The sequence below is a fragment of the Ciconia boyciana genome, chromosome 20, assembly GCF_034638445.1.
Source record: "Ciconia boyciana chromosome 20, ASM3463844v1, whole genome shotgun sequence".
Taxonomy (NCBI): Eukaryota; Metazoa; Chordata; class Aves; order Ciconiiformes; family Ciconiidae; genus Ciconia; species Ciconia boyciana.
This window is the reverse complement of record NC_132953.1, coordinates 7377656-7396588: the sequence shown is the minus strand read 5'-3', so window position 1 is coordinate 7396588 and position 18933 is coordinate 7377656. Positions and strand designations below refer to the sequence as shown.

The window sequence follows — 18933 nt, the reverse complement described above, 5'->3', positions numbered from 1 at the left end:
CAGTCTCAGAGCACGATGAGACCTTGCTGCTCCAGCTTTCACTAGCAAAGAATAAACATTTTTTTTCCTAGACTAATCTTCATTTTCCCCTCCTTCCCCTTCAGCCTCTCTCAGACCTTATAATTTTGCTGCTCTCTGTCTGAAAAAACTTAATTAGAAACAGATTGGTTTTGAATTTTTGGAGCGCTTAGGGCTTTCTGTTGCCTAGAGCTGGCAAACTCCCAGCACACTTTAGATTGCAATTGCAGAAAAATACCTGGTCCGTCAGAAGCGCGCTGCCGATCCCCGGGCTGCAAACAGGTACTGATTGCCTCTGCTTTTGCGCCTGGCAGCCCTAGCCAGGGTGTCCTAGCTGCTAGGTCCTTCAGGAAGTGAGACCGTGTTGCCCTCGCAAGGGGAGCTCTAGTGGGCCAAAACACGAATTATTCGGGACCCGAGTGCTGCTGGGCTGGGGTTAATAACTTATCAGTCGGAGTTTCTCTGGGAGTCAATGAGAGGGCCCACCAGCGGTGCGTGGGGGCATCCCCAAGCTGTTACCCGAGATAGCGTGCTACTCAAAACCTTGAGCACGTGCCGCGTGTTCCCCAACAGCCTCGTAAAGAGTGCTTTCCTGTAGCAAACTTGTCTTCTGCCTCTGTGCCCTCCACCCACGTACGCTGCTGTTCCTCACCTCCCGTGAGCTAAGCAGCCAGGGCTCCAGAGCAGCCTGCCAGCGGCTGCAGTCCAGCAGGGGTTCTGCATGTCCTTTCCCTCTGTCGACTGAAGCTTCTAGAGTGGGTGGCTCTGAGATTTTTGGTTTGGAGTTGATACTGTTTGGGGGGATCTTGCTGTTCCTTTCGTGTTACTCGGTTTTCTGTCACCCTTTTGCCAAAGGAGCTTTCCCTTTTTGGTAGGCAACCTGAGAAGGAAATCAAACACGAGCAGTCCTTGAACCAGCCTAGTGAAGAATCCCTGGAGGGAATAGCCAAGGAGCTGGAGCTGGAGCTCGAGCAAGAGAAAATGCATTTATTGCAAGCAAAGAAGGAGAAAATTCAGCAATTCCAGGAGGAGATGAGGCAGCAGGAGGAGGAGGAAGCTCAGAAGCTTCATCAGCAAAAAGAAGAATCCCTCAGGTACTTTCCTCTTTTACTCCATCTCCCCGCTGTTTCTCCTCTGAGCCTTTCCGAGCTGCGTTTTCATTGCCGGTGGCCGCAGGCTTGTGCTGTTATAGGCCACCACCTTGAAAGTGGTGCTTCTTTGCAGAGTTGTGGGCAAAGGAGGCAAGAACAAGGCTTTTGGAGGGAGGAGGAGTACGGGACTCTCTGCCTGGCACAGGCAATCCTGTGCGTGAGGGTCTGCACATCTTGAAATGAATAGTGGTCTGCTGTCAGTGCTGTAAATGCTTAAAGCAGATGTGTAGAGAGCACAGTCAGTCTCAGGAAGGCGCCCTCCAATACAGACAAGAGAGCATCTTCCCGTGTCCTGCAAGACCAGCTCTGATTCGGTACACGTGCAGCTTTCAGAGCTCTGAACCTGTCTCTTATGGTTAACCTGGGAAAAGTTTCCAGTTCCGTGCGTGGAGCTTTACCGCCTGGCAGATGTTCAGATCCTGGGCTAAATGGTAGTAACAGGACTGGAAATTGGAGCATTAGAGGAGATGAGGTTACCCCAGAGGAGCTATCTGAAACTCTGGCACTGTGTGTTTTACAGAGGGACTTCCAAACAAGACCTTAAGGAGCAGGGCATGGATGTCTGTGTCAAACCCAGCCAGTGCATGAGGATCTAATAGCAATCCAGGGAGCAGAACAGCTCTGGGAGCTGTGTCCTCTCCCTGGGGGGATTTTTCTCTTGAGGCTTGTATTTAATTTCAGGTGGCCTTCGTACTTAGGTTCTTAGCACACTGAGCCAGTCAGAAACAGTATCTTGACATGAAATGTCATGGGAATGCTGTCTTGGGTGCAAAGGAAGACACAGATTGGACCTGAAGGGAAAAATGTCTATGCACTAATAAAGCAGTAGTAAAAAGGGTGTCATATGAAAATATGAGGCTTACAGACGTACTAACGCGTCCAGGTACCTTGGCTGGGAGCCTGCTTTCATTTAATAGGAGTTAATTTCATTTACCTGGGGAAAAAAAAAAAACGCAAGTGCCACCTATGATGATATAGCGCATTTTAAAAATGCGCCACGTAAGTTTGATGCTCGGGGGCTGCGTCTCCCGTGCCAGCAGCCAGGCTCTGAAGGCGTGGAGGAGAATTAATGGTCTGGAGCCCTGGAAATGCATCACTCGGGCAGGCACAGCTAGTGGGAGCAGCAGCTGATCTATAGGCCTTGGGGAGGTGATTTGAAGGTATTAAAGCCTCCTGAACCTTTTCTCTTTTTTCGTTTTCTGGCGCTCATCTCTCAGGACTCTAAAAGAAGATTTGGCAAAGATTTCTGAGGAGGAAGAGTTGCGTGTCAGAAAGGAAGAAACGGAGCGACTCTCAAAGCTGCGAGCCAAAATCACCTCGGAGACGGAGGCAGAGAAGGAGAAGATAAGGTGAAAAGTTTTGCTGCCATCCCTGGGGACACAAACTCTGCTTGGTTGGGGAGGGAAGCATCATGCGTGCCACCAGCAACCACCTGAGCCTCCCGTAGCTGGTACCCTGCCGTGGCGGTAAGGACGAGGCCCTAACTGTGATGCTGGGGAGCCATGTGTCGGGAGAAGGTAGAACTGATGGACCTCCATGGTAACAGCTCTGCCGCCTCAGAGCTGATCCAATTTTGCTAAATAGACATATAGTGCATAAGTGTCCTGAGAGGTGTCGCTGTAGTGTTGGACCACGCACAGCGCTGGGGCATGTAAAGGAAAGAAATGGCATCTACAAGGATAGCTGTGCTCGGCAGCGTAGCTTGCTTTGAGTGGATGTCTCGGTCTAATGGCTATTAAGGCCTGTGGAAACAACTGGAAGAGGCAGACAAGGCAGGCACCGGAAAACTTACATTTTGCTATTTCTTTTTTACTTAGTTGACAGATATGTCTCCACCTGACTGCTTTGCTGTTTATTTCCAAGGCCTTAGTTGTACACTCGTGAATCTGTGTGCTGTGGTTCTTGGTTTCTTCTGGCTTGCGTGTCCTATCCTATATCCTATATCCTATCTAGAGCTGGTCTTCTGCCAGCTCTGGTTCCTAAACGGAGCCCAGCGGTAAAGTACCAAATTCTGAGTTGCTTCTGTCTCTGTTCTTGTTGCAAACCTACCAGGGCAGAGCAAGAGGTTGCGCTGCAGAAACTAAGAGAAGAGTGGGAATCCCTGCAGGTGATGGAGAAGGAGAGCCTGGAGAGGAAGCAGCAGCTTGTTTTGGAGAAAATGAAGCTGGAAATGGAGGAAGCTCAGCAGAAAGAGGTGATCGGGCTGGAACAAGAGAAGGAACAATTCCTGAGTGAGCTCAAGGAGAGATTAGACGGGGAAAAGAAGAAGGTGAGATGTTTATTGCCAGCTAGGGTCAGATGTATGCTGTTCATGCTGACCTGGCTTGCATTGCAGTGCTAAAGTGTTGAGATTAAATAACACCTGCATGTACTTTAATAATGATGGCCTTAAAACATAAAGGAGAGATGTTAGGCATGCTGTTAGAGGCATGATTGAGGTGGGGAGGAGTACTCCCCCAATTTTTATTACAATGGTGATTAAATAACAATTATCTAAATGGCCACATTGCATGTGAAGAAAAGAAGGATCACTGTGTGTCTCTGCCAAGCTAAACCGAGGCATTTTATCAGATCAGAATACCTTCACAATACCTCTCTGGCTGCCGCTTTAGTCCGCCGGAGAGGCGGGGAGTTGTTGAATGGAGGCAGTCTGTGGTCCTTCCAGCACAGCATGGCTGAGATCTGTTGAGGAGGGAGGGAAGGCCCATGGAGAGTAAAGGCACCTTGTACGTAATCCAGTTTGAAAGGGGTTTACCACTGTGCTTTTTTGATGCGTACGGATAGATGTTAATTGCAAACGCATCTTGCGCAGCATGTCCCCGCAAATAGAGGCTTTCCAGCAGGCTGTCTTGCTCATGTTCCTGTAGGCAGTAGAAGAGCTAGAGAAACAGCTTGCAACTGAAGTCCAGCAGCTGAAATCTGCAGCAGAAGAGAAGCATCGTAAGGTAAAAGATGGTGTCCTTAGAATGTAAATTGTTTTTCCCCCCACACTGCCACCAAAGGTGGCCAGGGAAGGTGGCATTATTTTTTTTTCCACTTCCTAAATGTGGTTCTGGTCTGGCTCAGCATTTGGACGTGCTCCAAGTAGGGGGTGGTGAGACTGCACACACTGATCTTGGCCATGGTGCTTGCTCTCTGTAGGAGGGCACTAAATGGATCTTGTCAGAAGGGTGACGAGTCTCTGTGGGTGGCTTTCATGGCAGGTCATTTCCAGCCTGCAAACCCAGATAGCAGAGGCACAGAGGAGCGAGGAGGCTGAGCTGCGTGACGACTTGCAGAGAGCAGAGCAGAAAGCACAGCAAAAAGCGTATCAAGTAACAGAATACGAACACAAGGCAAGTATTCATCTTGGTTTGCTGAAGGTTCTTCACCCTCTCTCCTTGGATGGGCGGTGAGTTCAGAGAGGCCGCGTGCCTTGGCCAGGGGTGACAGTGGTGCCTTAGGGGAAAGGACACCCCTGCAGCATCTCACCTCGCCGGGGTGCTTGCTTTGTGCTACCCAGGGCACAGCCTGATCCCTCTTGCGAGGTACTCTGAAGTTCAGTCCTTCTGCTCATGTGAGAGGTTGATCTCTCGGAGGGCTACCGTAGTGCAATGCTGTAGTTCAGGGAAATATCCTTCTGTGTTATCCCTGCAGCTCAGCGAGCTTATGAGGGAGAAACGCCAGGAAGTGGAAAAAGAGCATGAGAGGAAAATGGAGAGGATGAAGGAGGAGCACCAGGAGGTCCTAGCACGGATTCAGCATCAGTATGAGGAGGAGGTACTGCTGGGGAGAGCAGTGAATCTGGGAGGTGACTGTAGTGGCTCGCTCAGTTGGGCTGTACCCAGGCTGGCACTGCTGCTTGCCAGAGCTGCCGATCTCAGCCCCTCCTAGAACTGGAAATCTCCTTTCTTCTAGGAGAGCTGGGCATTGTTGCCACGATGTAAAACGAATTGAGGCTGGGGTTATAAGGACAAGCTGTCAAAATATTCTCTGTGCAGGCAACTTCCACATGCGTTTGTGGACTTCTGTACGAGAGAAGGTTGTTCGCATTTTTGCAGATGCCCGTTCTGGAAAGCCTTTGGCCTCCCATTTTTGCCTACACAGCCAGCAGTGTGTGACACAACCTTAGTTTCATGGGTTATTTCTTTTTTCTTGAGCCATTTCCTGAACAGCGTTGTCCCTGTAAGCAAGGGGTTTTAACTTGCTGAATTTGGCGTTTGCTGAGGAGCTGCTCAGCTGTGTGATGGGCTGGCTTTCCAGAGGGTGTGTGTCCTGTGTGTTCATGTTGGCTTGCTGGGGAACCCTGTGCTTCACTCAGCCACTTTTCTCGTTTGTGTTTTGCAACAAACAGGAGAGAAAGCAAAGAGCAGAGCTGTTTGAAGGCCTGCGAAGTGAGATGGTGCGCCTCCGACAGCTTCATGAAGCGGAGGTGAAAGCTCTGCAGGCAGAGCTGGATGAGCGGCTTACTGCATTGCAGCACAGGCACAGGGAGAAGGTGAGGAGAACGCTTTCCCTAGCAGCTTGCTGTGACTTGGCTGCTTGGAAATGGCCTGGGTATGGTGACACCTCAGTGTGCCTGCCACCCTCTACAGCCCAGGGTGGCACAAGTGGCAGGTCACGTTTTCCTGGTTTTTGTTGTTCCTTCTGGTGGCAGAGCTGTGCCTGGCGAGTGAGGAACTTGTGCCATTCTCTCTAACTCAGCATCTCTGTGCAGGAAAGAAAACTCCAGGATTCAGAAAACGAGCTTGAAATGCGCACGAAGAACGTCAAAGCCAGATCAGTGCAGCTCCTTAGCCAGGTGAGTCGGCCCTCTTGGGCTCGCAGAGGTTTCCCGGCCCGTGCTGCTCCTCTGGCTGCTTCCTCATGGGGAACTATTCAGAAGCACTCAGCCAGGGCTTTCGCTGCCATCCAAGTTCCAGGTAAGGCTTCCATCACAAGTCAGAGCAGGGCTAAGCATTCCTAGCGGTACAGCCTCGTGGCTGATGTTTGCAGTGAAAGTCAGTGCTCTGGCTTTGCTCAGTGCTTTGGGAGCCAGTAAGTGGCTGTAAGCGACAGAGGGATCATAAAGGCCTTTCAAGGCAGCATGTACTGCTCAGCATAACTTTGGATTTTAGTCAGTCCCTTCCTGAGTTACCTCCTCTTCTCCCTGCTGCCGTGAAGAGGGAATGAGTGTTTCTGGATCTTGGGCAGCAGAGTGGGAGAGGGCAGCGCTCCAAATGCTCTTGTGGAGCTGGCAAAAATCACTGGCTGATGTTCTTGCCTGCCAGATCTCGAAGTCCTGGCCTGTGCCAAGGGCTGTAGGTAACCTTGCTTCTGTCAGCCCTTCCTTTCCAAGCAGCACTGGAGTGCGGAAGTAAAAAGGTGGAGAAATGCTGGAGGCAACCAGAGGCTTCACAAAAGCAGGATCCTGCGGAAATGGCCACGTGCCTTGAATACTCTCGCAGCTGAGCAGGAAGGGGTGTTCTTCCCACAGGAATGCAAATATTCCCAGCTTCTCACTTGAAGTCAAATAAAGGCAGGGGATCTTGAGTGTTTCGGGCGAGAATAAAGCAAACCTGACAACAATCCTCAGGTGTTTTGAAATGGTCTTGAGACTCAGGCCTGACCTCTGTACTTCAAGCGCTGCTCAGCGTCCGCAGTCTCCTTGCTCTGACACTCGCCTACTTTCTCATCTGTATATAGGAGGAGTCTCTGAGAAAGAAAAGGCAGCAGCTGCTGGATGAAGACCGACGGACTGAGCTAGAAAGAGATGTATGTATGTTTTGGCTCTGGGGAGGTGCTGTGCGTCTTTTCTTTTGGGGGTGAGGGGAGCACGCTAGAACTATGGCTTTAAAAAAGCAAACTGTTGCTTCTGCGTTGTGAGTCTGAAAATCCCTCTCTGCCTCAGCCCGGAGTGCCGTCCTGCTGGGAGTTTGGTTAGCTCTGTTTTCCAAAGAGAAGAGAGAGTCCTGTTCTTCCAGGATCGGCATGTGGTGTGTGCATTTGTAGCTCTGGGACCTCCTGTGAATTGTGCAAGTAGCAAGCCTCTTGCATGTTGTGTGCCTTTCATTTTGGTTTTGGGGAAATCACTGTGATTTTTTTGTTTTCTTCTAGGAAGCTGCTCTAGCTTCTCAGCTCCGCCTGGAGGAGAATAGGAAGGAGCATGCTAGCCTCCTTGAGTCCATCCGGCAACTGCGTAGGTCTCTTGAAGAGCTCCAGGACCAGAAAGCTGAGCTGGAGGCCCAGGTGGACTTGTTGCAGACCCGAAGCCAGAGGCTGCAGAAACGCATCAGGTCTGCGTATGAGAAATTTCCTCTAATGCAAAAAATCTACCCTATGCTCCTAACAGAAACCTCTCTAACCTAACCTGGGCTTCTCCCTTACCTCTGAGCTGCTTGTGTGTTGGGCCATATTCCTTCAGAATCCTCACGGTGGCTTTACTGCATGTCGAGGACATGGAGGTCCTGGCGTCTGTTTCCAGTTCTATTAATAACTCGCTGTGTAAATTTGTCCCTTTGCCTCTGCTTGTCAGGTTAATTTGTTTCTCTTGCTCACATCTGTCTTGTGAGGTTAATAAGATGCTTTGAGAGGGGCGTTGAAATGCAAAGAAAAGATTTTGCTAAGATAGCTGAGCTGCTGGGTGAGGGTGTGAAGCAAGGTTTCCCTGCCCAGCCAGGGGTTACGTTTGACATCACACCACAGACCCGATACTGGTGGTGTCTTGCGCGTCTGTGGCCCTTTTCCTCCTGGAAACTGGAGGCCGCTTTGGACACCGTTGCAGATAGATGACTGGTCTCATCAAGCGCTGCCACTGTTGCCTTTTCTTGGGGCAGTGAGCTGGAGGCAGCTGTCAGGAGCAAACAGGAGACTTTGAAAGAACTGGAGGCAGAAGAAAGCGTGGAGTCTCCAAGAAGGAAAGCTGAGCTCCATGTTGAAGACCTGAGAGAAACTATCCAAGCTGTGAGTAAAGCAGACTGTAAAGGTGTTTGCCTTGTGAGGTCTGAGGCTGTAACTCCCTTGAAAATCCCGGCTTTTGCTCCTTCTGTGTGAACTTGTTTGAGATGCAGTGACGCATTTTTCTTCGCCAGGGGACATCAATATGTCTAGTAGTATTTGTTGATTTCTGTCTATTATTACTGGGGGGAAAGGAGCGTTGGATACTTGAGTGCCCTTGGAGTCAAAAGCAGGGCTTGAGTCTGGGATAGAAATGTCTTTGTTACTTTCTAAAAGTCACGTAAAGAACATCCCTGGCACTGCTCTTGGATCTGGGCAGTACCGTGGTGATGTCGTTCCGAATTTGTGCTCCTAATTGGATTCTTATGGGATCCTGGGCTCCTGTTTCCCATACATATTTCTTAGTTTTTGAAATGTTTCAACTCCCCAGCACTTGTCCAGAGAGCCTGCTTCCCCACCCTCTCAAAGCCATGAGGACAGCGACTTCCAATTTGATCAGTGAGTATCCGTGTGCCAGCCACTTCTGGAAAATGTTGTTGCTTTGATTTTACAAGCAAATGGTTTTGCTTGGGTTTACGCGCATTGCGCTGACAATCCGTCTTTGGGAAGGGTACTGCACGAGGCTTGCAGGATGGCCCAGCCAGCACAAAGCCAGGAGCACGCCTGTCTCTTTTGTGTAGTGTCAGGAGCTACATCTCTGCAGAAGGGATCTCCATCAGGAATGCCAAGGAGTTCCTGGTGCGCCAGACCCGCTCCATGAGGAAGAGGCACACGGCACTGAAAGCTGCAAAGCAGCAGTGGCACCAAGATATGCAGAAAGCACAGGAGGTGGTGCAGGATCCTGACAGCTCCCAGCTCCTGGAGGGCGTGCGCAAGAACCTGGAAGAGGTGAGCCACTGAGCGCTGCCTGTGGGCCGATGTCGGGCGTCGTGGCTGCACAAATGAATCCACAGCGATTCCTGGGATCGATTCCTGGCTCTGCAGGTGCAGTGACAGGCAGCTGTGGGCGTTCAGTCCTCCTGGAAATCAGATCTTGCATGTTTTTTATGCTAGATATGCAGCGTTCGTCCCTACTTGTGTCTTCCTCATCATAACACAAGGGTTAGAGTCCTTCCCCTCTCCGGCTGGCTGTAGGTTACTTCAGGAAGGCGGAGAGCTGTTCAGGAATACGGTGCAAATGCAGCGTCTGAGGAACGGGCTTAATGAGAACCTAACTTAGGCTTTGGATCACAGCGATGTTACTGTGCATCGGATGAGCGGCTGAGAGTGCCTGCATGCGCATGCATAGCCCACAGCTAACGGAGCATTGCACGGTAGAACAGTTTCAGTTCTGTTTCCTTGCGTGTGCTTTGGACTAGGAAGGCTCTAGAAGCAGTCACTGCAGTGCAGCCAGTGCTCAGTAGCTCGCTAGATTCCAGGAGCTCGATCGTTAGTTGGAGCTCTTGGGACCTTAGAAATGGAGAAAGCATTTGGTAGGGAAAGAGGGATTCCCGTGTCATGCAAATCCCATGACGCGCCTTTTCCTCATAGCAAAGGAAGTGACGGGTATCCATCCCAGCAGCAGGTACAAATTTATGGTTGTAGCTCTACAGTGATTTCACCCTTGCTTGGAAAAGGGCTCTCGAGGACTCGCCGGCTCTGCTGATGTGCCAACCAAAGACAGGGAAGATCATAGTTTCCCTCACGGATGATAGAAAGCACTCGTGTTTGCAGAACCAAAGCTGTTGACCCTGTTGGATGCGGGGTTTGGAAGTGAAACCTCCTTTTCCTTGGGGTGAACTTGCTTTGAGGCATGTGCTCTGCCCTCTGTACACTCTACTTCCCATGCTCTTGAAGACTTGGGAACAGTCTTACCCCAGCATGATTTCCTGTGCTGAGTAGAAGTGAGGTAATGAAAGTCACCATAACCACTAACGTAGATTATTTCCTGTCATTCTTCTTTACTTTTCCTCCTTGGCTTGGCTGTTGATCCACTGCAGGAAGCAAAGCAGTTGGACAAGATGAAGTTGGCTATGCGGAAAGGACAGGTGCTGCTGAAGAAGAAAGAAGAAAAACTAAGCCAGCTGGAGTCCTCACTGCTGGAGGAGGTAACCACCAGCATCACTGTTGCTTGGGCCTGCCCAGCTGCCCTCCCACCCTGCCCAGAGCTCCTGGCCTCCCCCCGAGGCTGGAGGCTCTGCAGGGCTTTTGGTCCCCGTGAGGGCTCTTTAGCTGGTGGCCACAGGCTGGCGTTTGCCAGTGGAGCTGGGTTTTAGAAACACAATCTCTGAGAGCAGAATGGTGTGTCTGTCAGAACGGTGGGAGAGAGAAGGCTAGTCGCAAAGCTGGAGAGAATGACAAGCTTAATTGAAGTATGACCCCCGTGATTCACTAGGTCTGCAGCCAACAGGACGAATGTGGGCTGGGGTTTGGGATGGAGGAGATTTCTTCCACTGTGGCAGCTTGCCAGGCAGGGCTGCTGGCGGCAGGGATGGACTGCGGTGGAGAAAACCTGCTGAGTGCATTGGCTTGTGAGAAGTTTGTTAGGTCAGAAACGAATCACTGTTAATACCGATATGCTGAAGTATCCTACAATAGAAACTAAAACCTCACATCAGAAAGGTTAGGTGTCTTAATAACTGTCTGTTTTCTTAGTCAGGATGGCAAATACTGTGCCATTCATCAGAAAATACCGATGACATCGGGACTGGTTGTTAAGCGTGTGGCTGCAGAGCGGATACAGAAAGCAGCCTGAAAAAGCCGCGTGATTTGAGCCTAGAGAAAACAAGGGCAGGTCACCTCGTGTGAGCTAGGATCAAGTCTGCTTTCCTGACCAAGGCAAGCCTTGGAATCTGTTGAGCTCTGCCTGGGACCACGTGGCCTTAGGCAGGGCAGCAGCAGATGCAAGAGCATGAGACCCTTAATGGTCAAGCACTTGTCCTTGGTGCAAAGACGGAACCCAGCCCATGCAAGACTTTTGAGACTTATTTAAAGCACGAAACACTTTGACTTCTGCCTAGAAGGGCCCATTCACGTGGCTGCCTAGAAGGGCCCATTCACGTTGACTTCTGCCTAGAAGGGCCCATTCAGAGGCTGTTTGGCCTCTAGTGCATGCACATCCTTGTTCCAGAGACCAAGCGGTCTCTTGACTTTCAGATTTTGCTGTCAGGGACTGAAGACGAGTCTGCCTTCGCTTGGCCTGTGCCTGTCTGCGCAGCCCAGCCTGTGTAGACTAGCTGTAGGCAGTATTCCAGTGGCATTTATGTTTCGGGGACAGAGCAGCAGGTTTTATTGGCATTGCTTTCCTTCTTTTGAGCAGCTTTCAGATGAAGATACGCTGAAGAGTGCTGCGTGCAAGAAGATGGTGACTTTTGATCTCAGCAACTCTGAGGACACAAACAGCACATCCAGTGTAAATCTACGTCAGCCTAAATGTAAGTGCCTGCCTGGCTTGGTACGCTGTGCCCAGTGTATAATGCTTTCGACCTAGTTATGGCTCTCCCTCCCGCCTCTCTGTTGTACCTGCTGTTGTTCTCCCTTGTGCTCATGAGCATCTAAGGCAGTCTGCTCTCCGTGACTGGGACTGCTCTGTATATAACACTTTATTTGAAAAACTTATTTCCTGCCCGTAGTGGCAGATGAGAGGGACAGAATCTGTGTGAGAACTTGCCTTTTAAATCTCTACCTTTGTTTTTGGAGTGGATTATAAAATCTGGCTTCAGCTCTTCCCTCTGCTGTTGCAGAGCTGTATTGCTCTGCTGCAGGCGTCGGGGCTTCCTCTTCCTCACACCTCTGGCAGGAGAGGCTGCTGCAGTTCCCTCTGCTGCTTGTGCTTTTTTGTTTGCCTTCAGTTGCCTGTAACTGGAGTGGTGCAGGTGGGGAGAAGGGCTCCCCACAAACAGCCAGGGAGGCAGGAGGGTTGTGTTGCTTGCAGAAAGGCTGGCAAGGCTGAAGCTTAACAAAAATTTGGAATACTTCCCTGTGGCAACAGACTGACAATCTGTCCAGTCTGGGATGGTCTCTCGGACCCTGATCAGTAAAATATCTGCAGGCACACGTGAAACTTAAGGGTTTTCTCTCGCCGTAAGATGAGAGCCCTTGTATCAGCACAGTCCCATTGGTCCTACCTCCGGCCTGGCTGGTGGCCTAGAGAGCTTCGCTTTTATGAGCGTGTGAAGCGTAACCAATCCATTCTGCCTCCTGCTCAGTTTGTGGGCGGTGAGGCCGTTGAAGTAAAGCGTGATCGCCTGTGCCAGGGTCTCCTCTGAGAGGCAGGATGCAGTGCTGGGGGTTTCCACATGGGGGGTGCAGCTCTTGAAAGGGCTTGCCATTCGCAAGGGAATCACCGTTACGTTAATGGCTGCGTGGTACAGGGCACAGTAGAGCTCCGAGGGACGGAGCAGGGAGGTGAAACCTGCGCTAACGCATGTCCAGGCTTGTCCTGCAGGCCCCGTTCTTGCAGCATTGGAGGATCTTGTCCTTGCTATCTTGTTCCTCCTCCATTTTGTGCCCAAGCAGCCCCCAAGGCACAAATCCTCGTTGTCAGTCTGTATCTGCTCTGTTGGCTGCAGAGCCAGGTTTTTGCCTCTGTATCCCTCTTAGCACACACTGATCAAACTCAGCCGGGAGTGCAACGCACAGTGGAAAGCGAGCGTCCTGCCAGGGAGGCAGTGTCCCCCTGGCCCTTCCCACTGATCCCTTTTTTCCCCTCTCTTCTGCCAGTTGATGTGAGAAGCGATTTACAGCCTGCCCCCCAGCTGGACAAGATCCAGTACTTGACAGACTCTCTGCGGCGTATCACTAGCGAGCTGAATGGGGTCCTCGGCGTCTTGGGCTCTCTGAACCATCGCCAGTCTCCGCTCTTCACCTCGACGCCCTGCGACGGCGTCCCTCTTTCTACGTATGCCTCCTTGGCAGGACTTCGGGCAGGTGTCTCCCCGGTGCCCCCCGCCGGGGTGTCTCTGGTAGACCAGTGGGCCTGGAGCACTGGGCTGAGCTCCAGTAGCTCTTTCGCAGCTGGACAGTCAGTGGACAGCATCCTGGCAGAGAAATGGCACAAGTATTTCCCAGGTAAGGCTCCTGTTAATCCGTCTGCTTGCTTGCCTACGACTTTGGATTTCACAGCCCTGCAGGTTCTGACCGGCTCACCCTTCCGGTGCCGGTAAGGCCAGATCCACTGGTGCTGCTGGTAGGAAGGGTGCTAATGAGATAAGGGACGCGAACCTCATTCCAGGAAGTGCAGCATATGGCTGATCTTGTCATCCTGCTTCTGAGTGGTTCAGCCTTTTACTATACACTCAAGAAAGCAGTTGTTACTGAAGAAGGGAGCAAAAGAGGAGACAGCCCAGCTTCCCTGGAAGCCTCCTGTGAATTGCAGATCGGGTTCACCATCTCAGTCTCCTTAACGCCGCTATGCCCTCGGCAAGGGGCTCAGCTTGTAAGGACAGTGTGTCCACAGTACAAGAAAGCAGATGCACCCATACCACGTAGTACAAGAGAGCACCACGTAGTACAAGAGAGCAAAAGCAGACCTAAAGAGTATTGATTTTTTGGGGGCCTGTATTTAATGTATGTCTTCCAGGTGGGTTCCCATTGCTCAGTGGAAGTTCCAAGCCTCTGGACAACAAGCTGGGATATGTACCTGCAGAGTAAGGGTCTTTTTCCTTGAGTTGTTGTTTCATTGTGCTGCTTTTATTTCTCTGGAGTGATTTATAGGTCGCTTTTCATATAAGGAGTAGATAACAAAATCATAAGCTTCACATTAAGTCGACAAGGTAGATAGAGTAGTTATTCGCTGCTGCATGCTTGGCACTGTCTTGTAGCCTCTACAGTCAAGCTGCCGTCGTAGCTGTGCTGATAACCCTCGCTCCAGGACCAGGGCCCGAGGGTGCCGGCACTGGGCCACGCCGGCTGTGCCGTGACAGGCAACGCTGCCGGGGCGGACGGAGTGGAGGCTGCCGCCAAACCCTTCTGATGCTGTACAGAGGAAAAGGAGGACGGCAGCCTGCTAGTGGGGGGCTGCTGCAGCTTCTCTATGGTGTGGCTGGGCAGAGGACTTTGAGCCAAGAGGAGGCTGCTTTTTGTTAAGCGTGGCTCTTTCTGTAGCAGCCCGTCATTTTCTTTGTCACTTCTGGGATTGTTTCTGCCTAGATCTCTTTCCCACTTGCGCCGTCTCTTTCTCTCATGCAACAGTGAGCAAATACGGCTGTTCCAGCACTCCCAGTTCCAGAGCCGTGGGTCAGACAAGATGAGTATTCAAGGAATGATTGAGACCAACAAGAAATGGCTAGAAGACTTCAAGAGGGATTCAGAAGTGTATCCTTTGCCTGGGTCTGCTCTTTAATTGCACTCCCGCTTCCTGCAGCAGGTAGGAGGAGACAGCAGGAGGTGAGTGACTCAGGAGCACTAAGGCACTGAACAGCAATTTCAAAGCCTTAGCCTCTGTTTTAGTGTCCGGTTCTGCAAAGGAATATGACGCTTGGCAGTGAGAGCACGAGCGACCCGTTTGCTGCTCTTTGAGCTGTACTTGACCGAGGAAGTCTCTTCCCTCTTCCCAGTTGTGCTGTAATGCTCTTTAGTGCCGCTGCTCTGCTGTGGTACACAGCAGTTGGAGCTGGTAATGCGAGAATTTAAAAAAATTAACCAAAGAGTGCAGAATGGAGGAGGCAGCAGGGGCCTAGTCTTGGAGGCCTACTTTTGGTGCCATTGAAACAGCCCCAGCCACACGGGTGACTTTGCTACGGGCAGTCCCTGCTGAGCAGCCCGGGCTGAGGGAGCAGCGTCTCTGTGAGGCGAGGGTGCCTGGAGAGGTGTGGGCCTGGCACGTGGGGCGGCCGCGTGGCTGGGCAGGGAGGGCTGGGGCTCCCCGGCGGAGCTCCCCCTCCCGCTCGCTTTTGAGGCGTGTCGTAGCACGCGGTTGGATCAAATGAGTGAGACCTCTCAGCGCTATTAGCGGGGATGCGTCCAGGTTTGTGTTGTAACGGCATTGTGCTGGGGCTGTCAGTACCTCCTCTGCAGCGTATGCTGATATTAGCGGCAAATCCCTCAGGCCTCCGATAGCACACGCTGTCCTGAGCACGGCGCTCCTCTGAATTCCCTAATCCCCCTTTAATTCCATCTGACTTGGATGCAGCAGGCTAAATACAGCGTGTGTGTGCAAGGCTGGCTCCTGCCCCCCAGTACCTGTCCTGTCTGCTGGCTGTGCTCATGCGTGCTAATCCCTCCTGTAAGCCAGGCTTTTCCTTCACCCAGCTGCCAGATCTCTCTTCTCAGGTGCACAGAAGCCCCCTGCCAGCAGCCCCAGCCTACTTCAGCTAGGACTGGATGAAAACAGACAAATTAAAGTGTACCATTACTAAAAGGTGGGACTTGGCTCTGGAGAGACGGTGGCCGGGACCCATGCGGTCTCCCTAACGATACGTTGGCAGCGGTGCCCAGGCGTCTTTGTGCTGTGCCCTTGAAATAAAGTCTCTTGACAAGAGTGGAGGAAGGAGGAAGTGAACTTCCCAGGTGGATTCTTCTAATCCTGTAATGTGTCCGAATATACTTTATAGACGGTTTAATCCAGTGGTGAAATATCAGGGCTTCAATAAATCAACAGTTCTCTCATTAGCATTCTAGTGATCAGGAGCCAGAGCTGTGAATCATGGAGGACTTTGAGTAACTGGTCAAGGGGGAGGATGTGAATCCAGCTGAGACTCTGCTAGAGGAAATGTGTCGGGAAATGAGCCCACACTGCCCAGCAAATGCTTAATTGCAGGTGGGCCAACTCATCTGGCCTCTGGCATGCGCGCGAGCAGGGGAGGATGCACAGCGAAATGGCTGTAGAGCCTGGGGACAGAATCGGGGAACGGCAGGTTCTGACTCCTGGGAAACGTTCCTCTCTTTTGGGGCGGAAGCAATAGGAACTAAACCAGGAGTGGCTTTTCGTGGCAGACCTAGAAGAGCACTCGCTCCCTGCTTCCTCTTTCTGCCGTGCCAGCCAGAGCTGTGCAGCACAGCTGTGCTACGGGAGCTCTTCTCCTGCGTTACAAATGTGCCGATGGCAACGCGGAGCTGGGATGGCAAGAGAGCGTGGGGCGGTGTCCGCTGGTGCCGGCGCTGTTAAAGAACGCAGCCTAGTGTGAATGTTGAGACAAAGCCCCACCTGCGTCCTTCCGTGCCCTGGGGAGAGGGAGCCAGAGCTCGGCTCAGCAGCTGGGGTCTCCTTCCGCACAGCGGGGCTGGGGAGGCAGACCCGAGCCCTCGGCGCCCAGCCTGGAGCCTGCCCCTGCAGCAGCTCTGCGGGGCTCCTGGGAGAGCAGGGCTCACGGGACGGTGAAACGGGCTCTGCGTGGCTGGAAACCTGGCCGAGGTGTTGGGAGGCACAGCTCCCAGCCCTCGGCCGCGAGACGGGGGCTCGCAGCGTCGCTCGCCGGGTGGCCGCGGTTCCTCTGGAGAGGCTGTACCCACAGCGCGTCACCACCCTGCTGGGATGCCCGGCGCTGGGAGGGGGCAGACGGTGCTGCTCTAACCAACGGGGGGAAGTCGGGCAAGGTTTTCGTACTGCTGGGTGGGAAACGTGGTATTTGGTTGTCTTTGTCAGTATTTCCTCCAAGCTGACTTTAAATATTTTATGCTGCAAAAAATGCTGAACCACTTGCCATTTCGTCTGATGAAGTCGTCTGCGTTTCGAGGGATCCCATCTGTGAGAAATCATCTTCAAAGCCGTTCTCTCTAGAGACGGCTGATGCAGGGGGGGTGGTAATGCTGCCGCTCCGCACCCTTTCGTGCTGTTGTGTTCCTCGGTGTGGCCAATGATGTGCGGCAGAGTGCAGCAGAACCCCCTCCTGCTTTGCTTCCCGGTGGTGTGTACTGGCACGACGCCACAACAGCTTACACCGTGAGCGTGGCAGGGGAATGTTTACATGCAAATAGGAATATATTTTTGATGAACGTCATTTTAGAACTCTTAAGAATGGCTGTATGGGGGTTTTTTTGCCGATTTTCTTAGAATTGTTTCAATTACTTGGCCAGCCTTTGTCCTAGGACAGCTTGATCCTCTGGTCAGGTCCGTGTTCTCCCACCTTCTGCTTGCTAACGATGCGCAGGGGAGTCCTTCTGCAGGCACTGCCAGTAGGGAACATCTCGCTGGTGTCCTTGCTGAGGAAATCCTAGCTAGCTCTGCTGGCTCTGGCGGAACGGGAGAGCTCAGATGCCCGCAGGGAATGGCAGCTGCCCCGAGGAGTCCCGCTGCAGGAAGGGATGGATCGAAATGCAGGCTTCCCGTCTGCTGTCGGATTGCCCCAATCCCTGTCTGCAGGGACGTTGCTTTTAGTTTCCTGGCTACTGGTGGGAGACATGGCAGGCCTTCCAGTCAGGTATTTTAGAAGGGACCCTAGGGTTCTGGCTTTCTGTAGCACGGGGAGGCTGTCAGCCTGCTGGATGCTGCGCCCCAAGCCGCAGTGCAGAGTCCCCTCTGGGTGTTCGGAGAAGCGTGTATTAGTAGTGCGGAGAAATGCCTGTTTTCTTAGCAATAACTTGGTTTGAAACGTGATCCTTTTTCCTGTTAAAACCTGTGATAGCAGCTGTATCTGGTTTTGTACGCAAATTAAATCAACGTGAGCTTGTTTTGGATGATGGTGATGTTTGTAGCTCTGGGTTTTGTGGGTTTTTGGTTGTGTTTTTTTTGTTTAGATGTTCTGTTGTAGCCCTAGATATCCAGCTTGTACTTACCTTTCATATCGCCCCCTCGCTTGTCTCCGGGCTGTTTCATGTTTTGTCTTGTCAAGGTCGTTTCTGGCAATTTCCAAGACCACTTCAGCTCACTGTGGCTTTATTACCCTTATTCTATTAAGTATCTGGCCGGGGTAGCAAATGCAGGGGCAGACAGAAAGCTAAAAAACAAAGCTACAAAAGCAATTCTTCACGGGGCTTTCAGCCAGCAGGACAGCTTTTCATGGGCTCCTCTCCTGCCCTTTTCATAAAACTGTCATCCAGTCCCGTTACAATGGTTGTCTCGCTCTGGAGCTTTATGTCAAGGCTGGGGGCCGGGCTGCGTGCAGGAGCAGTCCAAGGCCGGCTCAGCTGGGCGCCCAGGGAGGGGCTGCCCGTGGGACGGGCAGAGACGCTGGGTCGCTGCCGGAGCGGGGGGGGTCACCCTGGGAAACGGGGAGAAGGGTGTTGCGCTGGCGGGGGGAACAGGGCTTTGCTCCGGAGCTGCTCTCCGGCAACTTGGGATGTGGTAAAACGGGCTACCTCTGCAGATCGGCTGTTGGTACTGATTTCTCCGTTTATTTCGGAGCAGCCGTGAATTGGTCCCCGAGTGGTGTTTTAGGCGCCGCTGCTGCAGCAGCGTGCTTGCTGGAGTCCTGCCAGCGGGATCGCTGAACAGTGCTCGCCAGAAATCAGGCAGGATGGGTGATGTGCTGTTCTCTTGCCATGGCTTCTTCCTTTCCCCTTCTCACCACCTCCAGCAGCCCTTCCAGGCTGTGCACGTTTGCTCCTTTGAGACTGTTCCCTTCAAGGTCGTCTCTCATGAAAGAGCCAGCTCGTCCTGCGTCTCCAAGCACCGCAGCGAAGGCTGCCTCTGTCCAAACGGGGCACTCGCCGTGTGTGTCCTGGCTGGGGACTCTCGGGGCTGGGAGGCTGCAGGTGTGTAGCACGGCCAGTGACAGCAACGGTGGGGAGAGGGGAGGTTCAAGACCTGCCCTAATTTTTCCGGCTCTGATTCTTCTGCACAGTGCGTTGCGCGCTGGGAATCCTAGGTTCAGATGGATGGGGATGTGGGGACGCTGCGTGATCATAATACGATTTGAGCTGCTGGTAGAGCATAAGACAAAGCCAAATGTGGCCGGAGGATGTGTGAGGCACACGGACACATGCAGGGGCT

At 52.2% G+C, this 18933-nt stretch overlaps 1 protein-coding gene across 4 annotated transcripts in view; it reads left to right on the top strand.

Annotated features, from left to right (window-relative positions):
• CEP164 (centrosomal protein 164) overlaps positions 1-17548 on the top strand; it is a 44247-nt gene extending 26699 nt beyond the window's left edge. For 3 of the 4 annotated variants that reach the window (XM_072884480.1, XM_072884478.1, XM_072884479.1), the window contains exons 15-33: positions 894-1112; positions 2387-2518; positions 3222-3438; positions 4037-4114; positions 4373-4504; positions 4806-4928; positions 5503-5646; positions 5866-5949; positions 6834-6902; positions 7245-7423; positions 7964-8090; positions 8515-8582; positions 8765-8972; positions 10064-10171; positions 11383-11497; positions 12786-13133; positions 13645-13711; positions 14256-14378; positions 15322-17548. In XM_072884480.1, the coding sequence (XP_072740581.1) occupies positions 894-1112; positions 2387-2518; positions 3222-3438; positions 4037-4114; positions 4373-4504; positions 4806-4928; positions 5503-5646; positions 5866-5949; positions 6834-6902; positions 7245-7423; positions 7964-8090; positions 8515-8582; positions 8765-8972; positions 10064-10171; positions 11383-11497; positions 12786-13133; positions 13645-13711; positions 14256-14378; positions 15322-15421 (2641 nt within the window). In that variant the 3' untranslated portion in view covers positions 15422-17548. The remainder of the gene's footprint in view (positions 1-893; positions 1113-2386; positions 2519-3221; positions 3439-4036; positions 4115-4372; positions 4505-4805; positions 4929-5502; positions 5647-5865; positions 5950-6833; positions 6903-7244; positions 7424-7963; positions 8091-8514; positions 8583-8764; positions 8973-10063; positions 10172-11382; positions 11498-12785; positions 13134-13644; positions 13712-14255; positions 14379-15321) is intronic. The other variant, XM_072884481.1, reaches the window with a different exon arrangement.
• The last annotated feature ends 1385 nt before the right edge of the window (positions 17549-18933 follow it).